The 17,265-nt window shown below is 47.3% G+C and overlaps 1 protein-coding gene across 1 annotated transcript; it reads right to left on the minus strand.

Annotated features, from left to right (window-relative positions):
* Positions 1–2,046: 2,046 nt before the first annotated feature.
* On the minus strand, positions 2,047–9,278 carry LOC141516646 (membrane-spanning 4-domains subfamily A member 15-like). The gene is made up of 6 exons (XM_074227649.1): positions 9,054–9,278; positions 7,042–7,164; positions 6,234–6,290; positions 5,601–5,693; positions 4,295–4,408; positions 2,047–2,166 (listed from the first exon to the last, which is right to left on the minus strand). The coding sequence occupies exons 1-6, from the start codon at positions 9,276–9,278 to the stop codon at positions 2,047–2,049; spliced, it is 732 nt and encodes a 243-aa protein (XP_074083750.1).
* Between the last annotated feature and the right edge of the window lie 7,987 nt (positions 9,279–17,265).

Genomic DNA, 17,265 nt, shown 5'->3' on the forward strand with positions numbered 1-17,265 from the left:
TATTTTATTTCTTTTTATTTTCTTTTTCATTTTTAATTCCTTTGATTTCTTTTTCTTCTCCTGGGACAGATTGTGACGTTGGTTTTATATCCATGGAGAGGAGACCCTTAAATGAAGGAAGAGATAGATCTGAGACCTCCCAGTCCACTTCCCTCATTTTTCAGATGGGGAAATTGATGTTCTGAGAAAAGATGTCACAGTAGTATGAGGGAATCTGTTTTAAGTGTAATCAGTAAGGTAATATCTTGAAATAGTGTTCATCTTCAAATTGGAGTGATTTTCAAGACCTTTTGATGCTTTTTTCCCCCTTTGTTTGCTTCTTTAGATGGTATGATTTTAAAAAGTTTTTTTCCTCCCTTCTGATTGGACATGTGAAAAGCACTCTTTTTTTCCACATATATTTTGTTGGTTTTAATGGCAGAAGTAAATTAATAATACTAGCTAATAGATAGTATTTGCTATGGGTTAAGCATTTTATAAAGACTGTCTTATATGATCCTTGAAACATCCCTGGGAAGGAGGTGCTGTTTTTATTCCTGTTTTACAGAGGAGGAAACTGAGGCAGGCAGTGATTAAGTGACTTGCCCAGGGTCACACCTAACCAGAGAGTCTGAGTCTGGATTTAAGTGGCTGTAATTGGGTGATCTATTCATTGGACCACCTTGATAGAACCCTTTCTAGAATCTAGCAAAACTAAAGACCACGACCAAAGACCAATCCACTGTTGTAGCAGCTGGCCAGTGAAGGAGGGCAATTGTCTTTTTATTGAGGTGGTCAGATGGCCCGGTGGATGGAGCCCCAGACTGGAGCGGGAAGGGGAGTTCAGATCTAACCTCTTGTCTCATCTGTAAAATGGGCCTATTAACAAGTTACCTTCCGGGAGTTGTGAGGACCAAAGGAGATAATTGAAGCAATAAATGAATGCTATTTTTCTCCTTGCTAATACCATTATCGCTATTAACTCATCAGCAGCTTTTCCAAAGAGACCCTTTCTCAATTCCGGTCTCCCAGGAATCTTTGTCCAAGCCATCAGTGCCACTCTGGATGATGGGAGGAGAGCGCCTAGAGCGCCCAGGTGGAGGAGGAGGCCTGGAGTGGCCGGCCTTATGGGCACAGAAGGCCACGGCCAATGGGGGCCGCCAGAGGGTTCTTCAGTGCCTTTATCCCTAAAATCAGGTATGGAACAAGATGGCTCTGAATCCCTCTGGCTCCCAGTCGGGCATCTTGTGGTCATCTGGAGGCTGCATGCCCTAGAGCTTCCGAAAGTGAGTTGGACCAGGTGGAGGGAAATCTCCGCCGTGTCCGCCCGGACACTAGACTGTTCTGGGTCCATCTTGGGAATCCGGATCTCTGCTCCCCCAGGATGCCCACTTTCTGCGATGGGGGAGGAAGGAGGGTCTGGGCTGGAACACAGATGCAGTCCGCGGGCAGAAGGTGGGTTCAAGGAGAAGGTTGGAAGGAGGAAGGGGGAAGGAAGGGCGAGAAGCTTCGGCTTAAGCCCCTTCGTTGGGACGCTTGCTCTGGGCCTGGGGGTCCCTCTCCCCGCACCCCATCATGTTTAGCTAAAGAATTCTAATCAGAAGCGGGAGTTGCAGCCCCACGTTTATTTCCAGTCATTGATACAATCGCAGGCAGACACAGCCAGCCCCCCCCCCCGTTATCTGATCGTCTCTGCCCTTCCAGGAGCCAGAGCCCCCCACAAGAGGCGCGGCCCCCAGCCCCCCTTTTCTCCATGGCCCCTCCCCACCCCGGGGTCTTGCTAGGAAGCCGAGGCGGGAGCTTCGTGGTCTGGGACCATGAAACTAAGCTGGGGGTGGCCCCTGGGGCGGCGGATCTCTCAGACCGGAGCTGTTGGGAGGGTCGGGTGGGGGGCACCCGTGCGGCGCCCGCTCTGGGGCCTGGCACCCAGAACACAAACGCGGGGCTCGTGCTCAGTTGGGGGGTCTGCGAGAAAGGAGGGGCTCGGTCAGCCCCCCTCCACGTGGCGGCATCTGTCCCAGGGGCGCCGCGGGGCGCCGGAAGCCCCCTGCCCCGCTGCCAGCCGCGCTACTCCGAGCTCTCCTTGGCACCGTAGGCCACGTTGTCGTAGGCGGGGGGCGGCGTGGCGGCCGGGCTGGGGATGTTGAAGTCGGCGCTGAAGGCGCTGGGCAGGAAGACCATGGAGCGCTGCGGGGAGAGGAGACGAGCCGGAGCGGGAGGCGCAGGCGGCGGCCCCGCGCCCCCGACCCCCGCTCCCCGCCCTGGGGCCCGGGGCTCTGGAGGGGCACGAGAGGGGGAGGCCCGCGGGCCGGCATCCGGGGCCCGACCAGCCCCAACAGCCCGCGGTGCCACCCCGGGCCTCGGCCTCCCCCGGAGAGCAGCCGCGGCTGGAGGCTAAGCCTGAGCGCGGGGTGCCCGGGGCCGGGGCCGGGGCCGGGGCCGGGGCCGGGGCCGGGGCCGGGGCCGGGGCCGGGGCCGGGGCCGGGGCCGGGGCCGGGCGCGTGCTGCCCGGAGGCCACCGTGGAGCCACAGAGACAGACAGACAGACAGTGAGAGACAGACAGAGAGACAGAGACAGAGACAGAGAGGGAGAGAGAGACATAGAGAGAGAGAGAGACAGAGAGAGAGACAGAGACAGAGACAGAGTCAGAGAGACAGAGAGAGAGACAGAGAGAGAGAGAGTCAGAGAGACACAGAGAGAGACAGAGAGAAAGAGAGACAGAAAGAGACAGAGGGAGAGAGAGAGACAGAGAGAGAGAGACAGACTGAGAGACAGACAGAGAGAGAAAGACAGAGAGGGAGAGACAGAGAGATGGAGAAAGACAGAGAGGGAGAGAGACAGAGACAGAGAGATAGAGACAGAGACACAGAGAGACAGAAAGAGACAGAGAGAAAGAGAGAGAGACAGAGAGAGAAGCAGACAGATAGACAGACAGAGGGAGACTGACAGAAACAGACACAGAGACAGACAGAGAGGGGGGAGAGACAGAGTGAGAGAGACAGAGAGAGTCCCTGTGGGCCGTGTCAGACTTGGAAAACCACAATGCACATCATCCGTGATGATTCAACCTTTCCCTGCGCCACTTGCATACAGCTCAGGCTAAGCTGGGGGTGTTGTTGCCCCTGGTACCCCGGGGGAGAGAGGACAAGAGAGCCCAGGCCAGAGCCCGGCACCCATCACTAGTGGAGGTGACTCGGGACATCCCCCCCCCCCCCAAGAGATGAGCCCGATCAGAAAGAAGGAGAAGCCAGAGGGGCCGAGCACGGAGCAGGCACCCACTGGTGAGTGTGAAGCCTGCCCAGAGCTCAGGAAGGGCCTGGCTTGAGAAGAGGCCAGCAGACTTTCCAGTCTGGGTCCCTTGTTTGTCCTTTGTCCTGGAAGAGGACGTGACATCGGGAAGTGATGTCCGAACTTGGGAGCCACCTGGATTGAAGTGGACGGGGTGAGCACAGTCACCAGCCTCACTTTCTCCTCTGAAGCCGAGTGGCTCCAGAGGCCGGATATGGTCCAAGACCCCCGGAGAGGGCCCTGGATGCAGTGGGAAACCTCCAGCTTTTGTTTTTTGCCCTAAGTGAGAGTCAGAGAGTTTGGAGAAAAGGTTTTGGTCAAATAATGAAGCTGGAGGCCAGAGGTCTATCATGGAAGCAGAGGAGAGTATGAGAAGGTAGAGGCCGGCCTAGATGGTCACCCAAGGGCTTTCCTAGTGACAGCCCTGTTCATAGATGAGCAAATAGACAAGAAGGAAGAAGGAGACTCCTCGGTGTAATAGGAAGAAAACTGGGTTTTGAGAAAGTGGGTTCGACTCCTGATTGGTTCTTTTTTTAAAAAATCACTTCTTTTCACAAGGCAGCGGGGTTAAGTGGCTTGCCTAAGGCCACACAGTTAGGTCATTATGAAGTGTCTTAGGAGCAGATTTGAACTCAGCTCCTCCTGACTCCAGGGCTGGTGCTCTATCCACTGCGCCACCTAGCTGCCCCCATTTTTGCCTGCCTGACCTCGGACATAGATCTTTGTTGAACCTCTGGGATTGTTCGTTGATTCCATATGATGAATGTGTGCATTATTGGACCATAGGGTCTCCAAGATCTCTGGTAGTTCTAGTCCCTAAAGAGCCAAGGGGAGCAGAGACAGCACGTGTAATTTTGAGGCCTCTTCTCTTGGTTCTCCTTTCTTTCTTGGAACTGACTGAACCCTACTAATGACTGATAACTCTGTGGGGGTCTCATATACCAGGAGTAAGAAGCCTTCCTAGGATGCCTTCCACCCTCACCCCAAAAGTCCAACGGAAACCCTGGAAGACTTGGAAGCACTCACTGTATTTGTGTTGGAGCGAGTTGCCTGGCACCCAAAATAGGTGGCAATAACAGCGATGAAGAACTCCAGGATGGTGAAGATGGTGAGCACGGCCAGATAGCCCCGGCCCACATCCTGCAAACACAGAACCATACAGACCCTGAAATCATTTAACCCCAGATGATTCAGAGTTGTGGGAAATGCCAGAACACAGAATGTCAGACCTGGCAGGGACCTCAGCACATGGACCATAATGTGGCAGGACTAGTATCTCAGGATTGGTGGGGACCTCAAAAAAGATCCCCCCCTACAACCCCCAATAAGTGGCTTCTAATGTCTCTCTGAAGATCTCCAGTCATGGTGCCACCTCACTGTCTCAAAAGATATAGACAATTACTTCCACAGTCCCTCCTACAGACAGTCACCTGAAGCCAGGAGGCAGTCCCCTAGTCTTAAGGCAGGAATAAGCTCAGGTGGAGATTCTGACCCCTTTCTCCCCAGCCTAAGCCTTTTTATATTTCAAGGGGCAAAATCCCCAAACAAAGCAACCAAAAATCCATGCCTTCTTAAGGAGCCTTCCTATTTGAACAGAACACTGAATTTAGAGTCAGAAAGTCCTGAATTCAAATCCTGCCTCAGATACTACCTATATAACCCTAAGCAAGTCAGTTAACCTCTCTCTCTGCTTCAGTTTCTTCATCTGTAAAATGGAGATAGCAATTTACCTCCCTCCCTGGGTGGTTATGAGGTCACATGTGAAAAGTGTTTTATTATTATTAATAATGATAAAAATAATAATAATGTTATCTTATCTGTCGCTGCAGCCACTGCCTAGTAGGAATGTTGAGGAGAGACACAGCAGAGGAAAAGGAAGAGAAAGAAAGGGCAGGGAAAATTATTTGACAGTCATTCTTTGATGGTTTACTCACTGTCCCCATAAAACCCTCAAATAGAATAATATGAGAATGTCAAAGAGGAAGGCAAGAACTTCTCTGGGTGAAATGGGGTTGAAGGCTTCACGGAAGAGGGAGTGGCGCAGGCTGGACCTTGGCCACCAACAAGGAGAAGGGGGAGCAGTCTTGACCTCCATGAATGGAGGCGTGTGAGTGTGTGTGTAAGTGTATGAATGTGTATGTGAGTGTGTTTGTGAGAGTGTGTGTGTGTGAGTGTGAGAATGTGAACATGTGTGTGTGTGTGTGTGTATAAGAGTGTGAGTGTATGTGAGAGTATGTGTATGAGAATGTGAATGTATGGGAGCCATCTGGCTTCACATTGCCCCCAGGTTTCAGAATTTCCATCTCTTGGTTGTGCTTGACCCCACACTCACCCAGTTAGTCACCCCAAAGTCCATCAACAGGATTGCCGTAGCAGCGAAGGAAGCGATAATGTTGATGATGTTCATGCCCAGGCTGCTCTTGACCTGCAGAGGAGAGAAGTGATGAGGGACCTCGTTCTCCCTGGGACCAGGATCGGGCTCTTGTGACCCTCACCGAACTCTCAAACCACCGGCCAGTGCAGAGGACCCAGAAAAGCACCCCCACTGCCTGGAATAACTTTGCTTTTTGGCTATCTTCCTCTTCCTAAGCTTTGGTGCTGCTGCCTCCTAGCCCAGTGCTGTGTCCACCCAGTAGTTGGGGTTGACCTGCCATCGTGGCTTTGGCTACCACTGCCAGGGCCATGAAGGTGAGGTGGGAGTTGGGGACTCCCTTCCTCTATATAATTGCTCTTAAATCGAGGCCTTCTCTACAGTTAAGAAAAATGAAACTGAATCGTATTTTCCATCCCTCCACGAGAGTAGGCAGCCACAGGTTTCACTGTCTGTCCCTGGATCATTTGCTGTCTATACTCCCCCTATCGCCCATCTCCTTTTGCTGTTCTTTCTGGGCAGGAGGAAAGAGTTTGGATTTGGTTGACCGCCTGCATTGGTTTGACTATGATGATTCAATGAGTTTGGACTCACCAGACAATTGGTGTGATGCTTTTCTGCAGCCACCGAGAGGGATCCAGAGATGATGAACTGTGTGAGGAGGAGGGTGACACCAGTGACATGTCAGTAGACCGAGCCATCAGGCAGCCAAGATGGGCAAGTGAGAATATGGGCTCTTCTAGGTGTCGGAATGAGGGAGGCAGTTCCTTGATTCCCCCTCCCCCCAAGACCCCGAGGTCTGTGTGCTGTCTGACTCCAGGATGGTGGACTTTGGGGAGTCAGGGGCACCTCTGCCACCAGGCTCCTTTATCTCATCATCTTCTCTTACTTTTCCCTCCAGTCACTCCTCCCCTGGGTGGTGGAGCTGAGGCCTGAAGCAATGACCTAAGGCTGGATGCTCCCCGCTCCCTTCTTGTCTTCTCAGAGGCTTGGCCCTCTCTGGGTCTGACTTCTGCTCTTCTATGAGAAAAATAATGCCTAAGGAGGGCCTTAGATTTGCCCAAGGTCCCACAGCAAGTCAGAGTCAGAGCTGAGACCTGAACCCAGGTCTCCAGCTTACTATAGGATTTTTCAGTATTTTTGTGGATCTGGGCAACACTGAAAGGGGGTGTGAGTCCAGATGGACTGGAGGGCCCAAGAAGGGGAGGGCCAGTGACTGTGGCCTAACTTTGTTCTCTTATCTCACTCAGGGTAGGTGAGGCTGGACAGCAACACCTGGGCTCTTGGAATGGTTTATGGGTAATTTGGTGATGGTGACTGGGAAGGGACAGGGACCTGAGGGGAACATGACCTTCTCCCTAGACTGGCTTCTTCTAAGCTCCCACCCCTCTCTAGTACTCACACACACTCCTCCCCAGAAGGGGATCCCTCCATCGATGAACAACATGCCGATGTAGCCCCTCCGAAACATCAGCAGGACGCTGCCAAAGCTGATGTAGATGAGGCCGATCAAAATCTGGACCGTCTGCCGGGAGAAGCAAGAGGGAACACCAGAAATCGGGGTGCCCATCCTCCCTTCCCCTTGGTTTTATAGAACATTATGGCTGCAGCATGATCCTTAATGCTCAAGGGTCTGTCCTGACAGGCATCCCTAGCTCCTTAATCCTTCTGGGGACATGATTCAATTCAACAGGTATATACTAGGCACTGGCCCTGGGCCAGGTGCTAGGGATGCAAAAACAAAAATGAAACCATTCCTACCTTCAGGGAGCTTACATTCTAATAGGGGCTCTCAGTGTAGACACAGACAAGTTAACTCAGTTTATATAAAGTAATTCAGAGAGAGAGAAAGAGGGAAAAAGCGGGAGGGAGGGGGGGGAGAGAGAGAGAGAGAGAGAGAGAGAGAGAGAGGTACCAGTTGGTAGAAGATCCTAACTCTAAATGCCCACTGGCCTTGCAAGACAATAATACAAGGAATTCTAAGAGGCAAAGGGTCCTAGGTGTGTGACCATGGACAAGTCACTTAACCCCATGGCCTTGCAAAAAAAAAAGAGGCAAAGGGAAAGTTGCTTTTTAGCAAGACAACAAACACCCCAAGTTTCTTATTTATAAACAAAGCTACTCTGGGGAAATGGGCATGTAGAAAACTATTTTTACCAGTGATCCTTTATGAATATGGGTTGAACCTCACTTTCTGTGACTAGAGATATTGTCTAGCCCCAGACTTACTGTAGAGGTCAGGCTGACCTCAGAGACCTCCTGGGGAAGGGGATGCTTGGATCCCACCAGGGCCAGGGTCTATCCAAGGCTTCTGTTTTGGGTTCCCCCAATTTGAATGTTTTGGCTTGCTGATATGCCTCAATGCCGCTGCTCTGGGCCCTGCCCTCTCCACCATTTTGCTTAACTACATGTGTGAACATGTGGTTCATGCAGGTACCTTTGTCTCAGCTTTATTTAATACAAAACTCCAGAGAATGGACAAGGAACCATATCTTTTTTTCTGGCTCTCTTCTTTACCAAATGACCAAGTACATTTCTTTCTAAAATGGTTTTAGATTTCGGGGTTTGTTCTCATGACTAACAGACACCAGAAGGAAAAGACAGAAGATCTCCCTTCTGGTTCTGACCACTTGCTGAATAACTTTGGACAAGATCCTTGTCTCTTTGGGCCTCTACCCTTTCAGACAAAAAATGGAGGAAGGAAGGGGAATGGGACGAAGTACATTTTAAGGTCCATTCCAACTCCACATGTCTAAGATTGTAGGTACAGCTTCTATTTTTTTGTCTCAAACCTATCTCAACAAGGTTCATGATGTGTATGTGTGTGGGGGTGGGGGTAGATTGGGGTGCTGGAAGTGAGAGAGGTGGTCTGGTGTGGGATGGTTCCACTCATTATGTGCTTTCTGAATGGATAGAAAGAACACTATCAGCCTTGATTCCTTCGGGCTAAGGTCAGAGTGTGGAAGGGGAAGTTTGAGAAAAGGACACAGGGAATAGGTTATTGGGGTTGTTGGGAAGGGGGAGGCATGAGAGTTGACTTATATAGAAGGGTATTTTGAGGTTCAATGTTATTTGGCCCTAGGAGGAGGAACTAGCCCCAAAGAAAGGATGTTATAAGTGAGGCACAATAAGGCTTGATATGAGAAAAAAGGTCTCCTTCACCCATTATCTGCAATGGTAGTGAGCTTCCCATCATTGAAGGGCTTCAAGCAGAGCATGGGTTCCTACAGTGTCAAAGGTATTTGGGTGACGATTCTTGTTCAGATATAGGCTGGAATAACCAGACACTGGGGTTCTGGCCAGTTCTATGATCCTCTTTCTATTCATAACCCCCTCAAACCCTGTCCTTGTCCTCAGGAAGCATCTCTCTTTGCCCCCAGCCCAGCCCAAAGCAGACTCCAAGGATGGGCTTACCCCTAAGGCCTTGGGCTCCCCGCTGAGGAATGTTTCTCCTGAAGGAAGTCTCTGATGGGGCACATTTCCAGAAGGTTGTGACCCTAGTGGTGGGTCCTCAAACTGCAATGTCCCAGGAGATTGGCTCAGGGTCCTGGGCAGCATCGTGGGGCCTGGCCGGATACCGCTGGCATTATTTGGGGGGATGACCACAAACACCCCATTAGTGGCAGGTGTTGAGGTCATTGTGGCCAAAGAGACTGTAAAACAAAGGGTCATGGAACAGAGGAGTCTTTACCCTGGTGATGAGGCATAGCTGGCTTCCAGGGTGTTCTGGGCCCCTCAGTTTAGGACCAGAAGCCTGAAATTTGAATTCTTCTTCTGCTATTCCCCTCTCCCACCTTGACACTGATTGTTGGAAGGGTCCTAGGGCTCCATTAGGCTAACCCCTTCATTTTACAGAAAAGGAAACTGAGACTAAGTTATTAACTTGCTAAGAACACACTTAAGAATAGAATGCACAGAGACCACAGAGTGCAGGGTGCATTGAGGGAGCATTTGGTTGTCTAGTTTTGAGAGAATATAATGTGTGAAGGGAAGTAATGTTAAAAAACCAAAAGTAGACAAAAAACATAGGCTGGATCACATTGTAAAGGACAGTAGGTGTCCATCTGAGGAATTTTTCTCTTTCCCCCCAGAGGCAGTAGGGAGCTATTGAAGGATTGGGGGCACCTGGTCAGACCTGAAGCCTCCCAGGCTATTCTAATAAATACCAGCGGTAATAATGACTAACATCTCTTGCAAAGTGCTCCATCTGTAAAGCCTCATTTGTATGCATTCCCTTGATATGTGTGACCTTTCAGCAGCTCTGGATGTTGCTAATAACCAAGAGGACCTGAGAGATTCAGGGAAAAGCAGACTAGGTTTGGGGTTGGTTTTATTTGTTCCCCTGCTTGTTTGTTTGTGGCCTGACCTTGGGCAAATCCCCTTCCCTTTCTGGTCTCAAGTTCTCTCTTATACACAAAGAGGGGTGGTGACTTCCAAGTTTGCTCTCAGCTCTAAAACTATCATTCATTTACTGTAACAAACATATTGATGATAATGTTGGCCTCATTTCCCCTACCATCTTACTTGGAGATCTACTGGGAAATGGCCCTTTCCTTACTCTTTTTTATTGAAAGATTTTTAACCCTTTCCTTACTTTTGAGGAAGACCCCTGAGCAGCTGAATAAGGGTGGGCCATCCCAAAACCTAGGCCTGGCTCAACACTCTGCTTCCTGCCCCCGTTCAAGCTGATGAGTTTGACTAAACCCCCTGTTATTTCTGACCCTCGCCCAGCAACAATGCACATTGTAGCCAGTGAACTTTGTTTTTTATCTACTGCTCACTTTTCTACTCTGACTAACAATTTCCCACCTATTTTCTCTTGGTTTCCACCTGTTTTTCTCCCTATCCATGTGTTAATGAATCACTAGCGGGAAATTCATCCCCAGCTACCACATTCCATTCTCTCCTCCCTATCTTCTTTAATTCTCCTCCTCCCAAGTCCCTCTCCAACTCTGACTTTTCACTTATCCATTGCGATTCCTATTCCATAATGAATAAGCTTTCCTTCATCCTGAACCTCCTCTCATATTTCTTCCACTACTAGCCCTCAGTGACCCTTGATGATGATACCACATCCCTGACCATCTCCATTACCACTGGCTGTTCCTTCACTCCTGTCTCCCCTTCCCCACTGGTCCACAAGGATTTCCACATGTATGCACCAATTCCCTAACCTCCCAATTTCTTAGCTTCCTTAAAACCCTTGATCTACTCCATCCCACCCACAGGGATATTCACCCACTAGTTCTCACCAGTATCCACAAGAGTTGCATTTCTTAGATGTAAACTCTGACATTCCTTTATTTGACAATCACTGCCAATTATTCTATCTATTCCTTTGATTTACCTTTGATCCCTTCATCCCTTAGTATTTTCTCAGGCCATTACCCTCCTGCTCTAACTTCCCTTCCCTTCTTGCATAAGTTTTTTTTTTTTTTATTTTTGCAAGGCAAATGGGGTTAAGTGGCTTGCCTAAGGCCACACAGCTAGGTAATTATTAAGTGTCTGGGTTCAGATTTGAACTCAGGTATTCCTGTCTCCAGGGTCACTGTGCCACCTAGCTGCCCCCCTTCTTGTATAATCTTCTTCTTCTTCTTCTTCTTCTTCTTCTTCTTCTTCTTCTTCTTCTTCTTCTTCTTCTTCTTCTTCTTCTTCTTCTTCTGTTTTAGGATTTTGCAAGGCAAATGGGGTTAAGTGGCTTGCCCAAAGCCACACAGCTAGGTAATTAGTAAGTATCTGAGACCGGATTTGAACCCAGGTACTCCTGACTCCAGGGCCGGTGCTCTATCCACTGCACCACCTAGCCACCCCCCTTCTTGTATCATCTTAAACCCATGATTACCCAGGTCAACTCTACATTCTTCTTTTCCTACTAATCACTGATTATGCCATGTCAAACCTTAGTCCTGGTTTACAATTATTGTAGTTTTTATTTCTATTTATATACTACTGAATGGAACTGGAGGAAACCTCACCATTGTGCTGACTGAATGCATTATAAATTCACAGCATGCATCTTCAGTTGGGCTCTGGCCCTGGCAAGGCAATCCTTTTATTTTTCCCTAATTAATTCCTTAAGGGTGGCTAGATAGTGCATGAATAGAGTGTGGGGCATGATGTCCTGAGTTCTAATCTGATCTCAGACACTTACATGATTTGTGATCCTGAGCAAGTCACTTAACCCTGCTTACCATCTGTAAATGAACTGGAGAAGAGAATGACAAACCACTCAGTTTCTTTGCCAAGAAAATCCCAAATAGGGTTGTGGAGAGTTAGACATGACTGAAAAAACTGAACAGTAACAAAAATTAATTCCTTATCTCACACCCCACAAAAACTTTTCCAAACCTCGCTTCAAAAGGTGCACACCCCCACCTCCCTTCTTCTTAGTTGATTTTTGCCTAGTGGAAGGGGGAGGGGAAGATGGGAAGGAGAGAAAATAAATGCTTGTGAATGTTTAAAAGCAAGATAAATTAAAATTACATTAAAAAATGAAGTCATACAACATGAGCTCCCTCTTCTCCCTTTTTCATTATCCTTGGAATCTGTTATCATCATCTCCAATTCTTCAATGAATTAGCCCTTCTTGCCAAATCCATTTTCTTTTCATTTGCCCTTAATACCATCATGCCATCTCCTTTAATTTCTGGCAATCTTACAGTCTTAATCTCCTCTCTCTCTCTCTCTCTCTCTCTCTCTCTCTCTCTCATGTTCCCCAGGGTCAGAAGAGTAGGATACAACTGATTGGCCAAACAACAACAGTCACTCATACCCAGAACTATCAATCCATCTCTTCCTTGAGCTTCAGCCCTTTATTACCCCTTGAATCTTCCAGTTTCCATCTTCTGGAGATTCTTCAAACTAAATATGTTCAAAATAATACTTGTCATCTTTCCCCCACTACCCCCAACTCTCCCCCACTACTAACTACCCCTCTTTAAAACTTCCCTATTTCTGTCAAAGACACAATCACCCTTCCAATAGCTCAGGTTCATAATCTCATGATCCCTTTCTCCTCATTCTCCTTCATCCTACATACCAAAACAAATATTGTGTCAAATATTGCTACTTTTTGCCTTGAGACAGGTGTAGCATTTAGCCCCTTCTCTCTACCATCTTCATTTCTTCTTGTTTAGATTATTTTACCAATCTCTTCATTGTTCTCTGTGATTTAAGTCTCTCACCATTTCATACATCCTACACATAGCTATTTAAAATGATTTTCCTTAAATGTAGATCAAACTGCGCCACTCTCTTACTCAATAAACTCCAGTGGTTTTCTATTGCCCCAAGATAAGATATAAATTCCTCTGTTCACTTTTTTTTTTTTAGATTTTTCCAAGGCAATGGGGTTAAGTGGCTTGCCCAAGGCCACATGGCTAGGTACTTATTAAGTGTCTGAGGCCGGATTTGAACTCAGGTACTCCTGACTCCAAGGCCAGTGCTCTTATCCACTACACCACCTAGCCACCCCACTCTGTTTACTTTTAAACCCAGTCTCACTTCTCAAACTCATTGGCCATTACTCCCATCCCATATTTTGTGATCTAACCAAAGTGCCCATCTCTGTTTCTCACTGACCAGACTTCATCTCCTTTTTCTTCTCCTTTGTTCTGCTTGTCCCAGATTTCTGGAATGCACTCCCTCCTCATCTCTACCTCAAAAATCCCTCTCTCCCTTTCAAGACACTACTCAAAAACCACGTTCCACAGGAGGCCTTTCTTGATTCCCCCACTTGTGAGTGTTATCTCTTCTGAACTATCTTGTACTAAATTATTTTGTCTTTAGTCTCTTTATATTTAGAGCCCTGTCATCTACCCTGGTAGGATGTAAGATCCTTGTGAGTTTGTTGTTGTCTCATTCTCCCCTGGCACACAGTAGGTGATTAGCGCTTGCTGATTGCTTGTGTGCAGTGTAAAAGTGTAAGAACTTTGGCTGAGTCCTTTGCTGGAAGCTGGGAAGGAGTTAGGAGTTCAATGGAGGTATTTGACCAAAGACAACTATGCAAATGTGAAGGGGTTGAAGCAGAGTGGTGGGAGAGGTAGCCTCTTCTCATTGGGAAAAGGAGGGGAGATGATCCCTGAATCCATCCATGAAGTCATAATGCAAGTGAAGGGAAGGCACCAGCTGTGGCACTGCGGGAATGGACATTGACTTGAGAGTCAGATGAATGGAATTAGAATTCAAGGCTGCCATTTTCTATTTCCATGAGTCACTTTGTTTCTTCGAGACTCAATTTCTTCATCTATGAAATGGGGACAATAATGCCTTCATCCCTACCATTGAAGGGTGTGAGGACCAAGGACATCAATGTCTTTGCCCCTCTCCTTTCCCTCCTGGCCTTCCACAACCCCCAGATGGCTCTCAGCAATAGGCAGTTGCTAAGTCCCGAGCTCAACCCTCTGCAGTCATTCTGCTGTGGAGACCAGAGGACTCCTGGGTTTGAATCTTCCCTCATTGCAGGTGATTTAACATTTTCATATCTCAGTTCCTCTGTGAAGTGGCAATAATCATTATACCTACTCAATGGGATTATTGTGATGATCAAATGAAATACGAAGCTCTTAGCAGCCCTTAAAATGCTCTAGCTACATTGACTATTATTTTTCATTTCTGATTGGACCTGGTATTTCATTGCTATAGGCTCCTCAAGGGAGGAACTTTCCCTAGTAGCTAAGACTGGTATCAACTCTGTCATTATATAGTCTTTTTTTTTTTGAAGTGATCAATTTAGAGTGACCTGCTCAGGGTCACACAGCTAACAAGTGTCTGAGACTGGAGTTGAACTCAAGTCCTCCTGCTTCCAGGGTTAGTACTCTCTCCACTGTGGCACGTAACTGCCTGGTCATCATATAGTCTTAAATTATTGCCTGGGTCACTTAAAAGTTAAGAGACTTGCCGAGGGTAACACAGTCAGGAAGACAAGACGAGTAGACACTGGGTCTTTCTGACTCTAAAAAGATGATATGCTATGCTGTAGCTCCTATTTATTAATATTATTGTTATTATTATTATCATTGTTTCTGGGTCAAATTACTTAAAAAATATAGGGAACCTGGTTTCAAATCCCAACTCTTCTTCCCTGTGCAGCCTTGGAAAAAACCTCTACTTTATATAATGTCAAAACATCAAAGCACCCTCCCCTCCCCTCCCCTCCCCATAAATAACAATGAAACAATAAGAAAACAAGCTACTTGCCCTCTCTGGGCTTCTTTTCTCTCATTTTGTAAAATGAAAATGTGGGACTCAAGGGTCTGTAAAGCCCCTGCAGCTTTAAATTCCAATGTTCTGAGCAGATCACGAACCCACCAGATGAGAGCAGGAGCTCAGTGGGATTCATCTCACATCAACCACCCAACAAAGTGGAGGCATCAATAACAGGGTCTCAACTGGTTTTTACAGCATTTAAAATTTATCAAAGCTTTTCCATATGGGTCGTCTCCTTTGATTCCTCACTGGCCACCCTGTAAGGAGCCTGGACTGGACTACAATTCTTTTCTCCCTTGTTTTGTAAAATGGGAAGTGACTTACCTAAGGTCATCCAGTAAATTGTGTTAGAATCTGACTCCTTTCACAGAGTGTTTTAGGCTTTTGACAAACATTACCTTGATTTTCCAGTAGGAAATAGAGGAAGGAAGAACAAAGGAAAAAGTACTGACCTGGGAGCCAGAATGCTGAGCACTAAGTCAGAAGGACCTGAGTTCAAATGTGGCCTCAGACACTTAGGGTGACCCTGGTCATATGGTTTTACTTCCCTGGGTCTCATCTCGAAAATGAGATTGCTGATCCAGATAACTGCTAATGTCCCTCCTAGCCCTAAATCTTTGATCTAAATCCTAAGGTCTCTCCCTGTTCTAAGACCCCTTCCAACTTTGATGTTCCTCATTCTAAGATCCTGCTCAGCTTGAAGTTCCCTGTTCTAAGGTCTCTTCTAGCTGACGTACCATGTTGTAAGGTCCCTCCAAGCCCTGATGTTACGCAGTCTAAGGCCCTCTCAGCTTTGACCCTTTTCTGAGCTCGCTTCCAACTCCCACATGCTATGTTCTAAGCCCCCATCCTCAGGGCACCACCCCGATCCAACATTCCAAGTTCTAAGATTCCCTCCTACCTCTGGCTTTCTATATTCTGAGGTTCCTCCTATCTTCCATCTCTGTTATAAAATTGCTTCCAAGATCTGGATCAAATGAAATAAAATATCCAGGCACTTTGCAAATTTTGAAGCGCTACAAAAGTTATTGCTTCCTGATATTCTGTATTCTAAGGCCCTCTCCACAAGAACAGAAGAACAATCTGTGTCCTTATGTCCTTACTGGCCCCAACATTCTTTCTTCCCCCATTCCTCCCTAAGTTCTCCTCCAACTCTAGAATTTTGCTCTTGTGGGCAAAACAACCAGGCAACTCAAGGCGATGGTTGAAGGGCTATCATGGGCAGCCTGTGGCAAGCACCCAGGAAGTGGCTTTGTGGGAAGTCTGGGCTAAATAGGTCTTATGGAGGCATAACCTTGCCCAGACTGGCTGTCTTAGAGAACATTCTTATTCACAAAGGAGGAGAGATCGCAATGCCCTAGTTCACAGGTTGTTACTAACTTGGGAGGTGTGAGCGGAGTAGGGAGAGAGGCCGTGAATCACAGCTTGCTTTGCTAATACATCTGCATGAGGAATCTTCAGAACCCAGGGAGCCTGGGGTGCATGAGGGTCCCACTTGAAGCTAGGGCCCTCCAATTCCCCCATCTGTTAAGGGGCAAAAGAACATGGAGCCCAGAAGAGCTGTGCTATATTCCCTGAACTTGGATTCAAAAAAAATCAGAGTTGGAACCCTTCCTTCACTTCCTAGCTTCTCTGAGGTATACTTTCCTTCTCTGTAAAATGGACAATAGCTTTGACTAACCCAATTTACTGGATGACCTTAGGTAAGTCATTTCCCATTTTGCAAATGAGTAAACAGGACTGTGGAGATGTCCCAATGAAAGGATATATGTAGATATTGCCAAATCTCAAAGTCCAACATAAATATTAGGAGATTAAACAGGAAATTAAAAGTCTTTTGAAGAATTCAAATCAATTCACCAAACCCTTATGAAGTGTCTACTATGTGAAGTATCTGTACTAGTGGCCTTAATTAAAGAGACCTTTGGACAAGATGTGAGATGTGAACACCATGAGGTATCTACCAGACCAGTGGTGCTGAGATCTCAGGTTCTAGATTTCAGTCCTTCCATAATGTAGGTTCCTTGGTTAATTCAGTCCAGAGCTGTGGTTTTTTCCTCAGTAAGGGGGGGCAGCCTTACTCATGTCTTAGGGTGGTCTGAGTGAGGAAGGTGAAGTCCATCTCTTCTATATGCTTTATGGAGTTGGATTCCTTCCCCATCCCCCCCCCCCCCCACTATCTGATGGTCCTGGAGGAGGAGATCTCTTGTACATTTATTCCCATTCATTTACTGTACCGTATAGGATAAAGTAGTGGCCTTCCTTTGACCTCAGTTTTCCTATCCATAAAATGGGAAACATGGGCTAGGGCAGGGGTCTTGGAGTCATTGGACAGTCTGGAGAAATTTCTTGGTATCATCTTTTTAAATGTATAAAATAAAATATATGGGATTTTAATACCAATTGTATTGGAGTAAAT

Source organism: Macrotis lagotis, chromosome 3 (genome assembly GCF_037893015.1).
Source record: "Macrotis lagotis isolate mMagLag1 chromosome 3, bilby.v1.9.chrom.fasta, whole genome shotgun sequence".
NCBI classification, from domain to species: Eukaryota; Metazoa; Chordata; class Mammalia; order Peramelemorphia; family Peramelidae; genus Macrotis; species Macrotis lagotis.

Excerpts from the sequence above, each read along its gene's own strand:
- LOC141516646 (XM_074227649.1), bottom strand. The coding sequence starts at position 9,278 with ATGACCTCAACACCTGCCACTAATGGGGTGTTTGTGGTCATCCCCCCA. Across the intron at positions 7,165-9,053 it reads GGGAGCCCAAGGCCTTAGGG|ACGGTCCAGATTTTGATCGG; the intron begins GTAAGCCCATCC and ends TTCTCCCGGCAG. Across the intron at positions 4,409-5,600 it reads ACTTTGGGGTGACTAACTGG|GATGTGGGCCGGGGCTATCT; the intron begins GTGAGTGTGGGG and ends CTGTGTTTGCAG.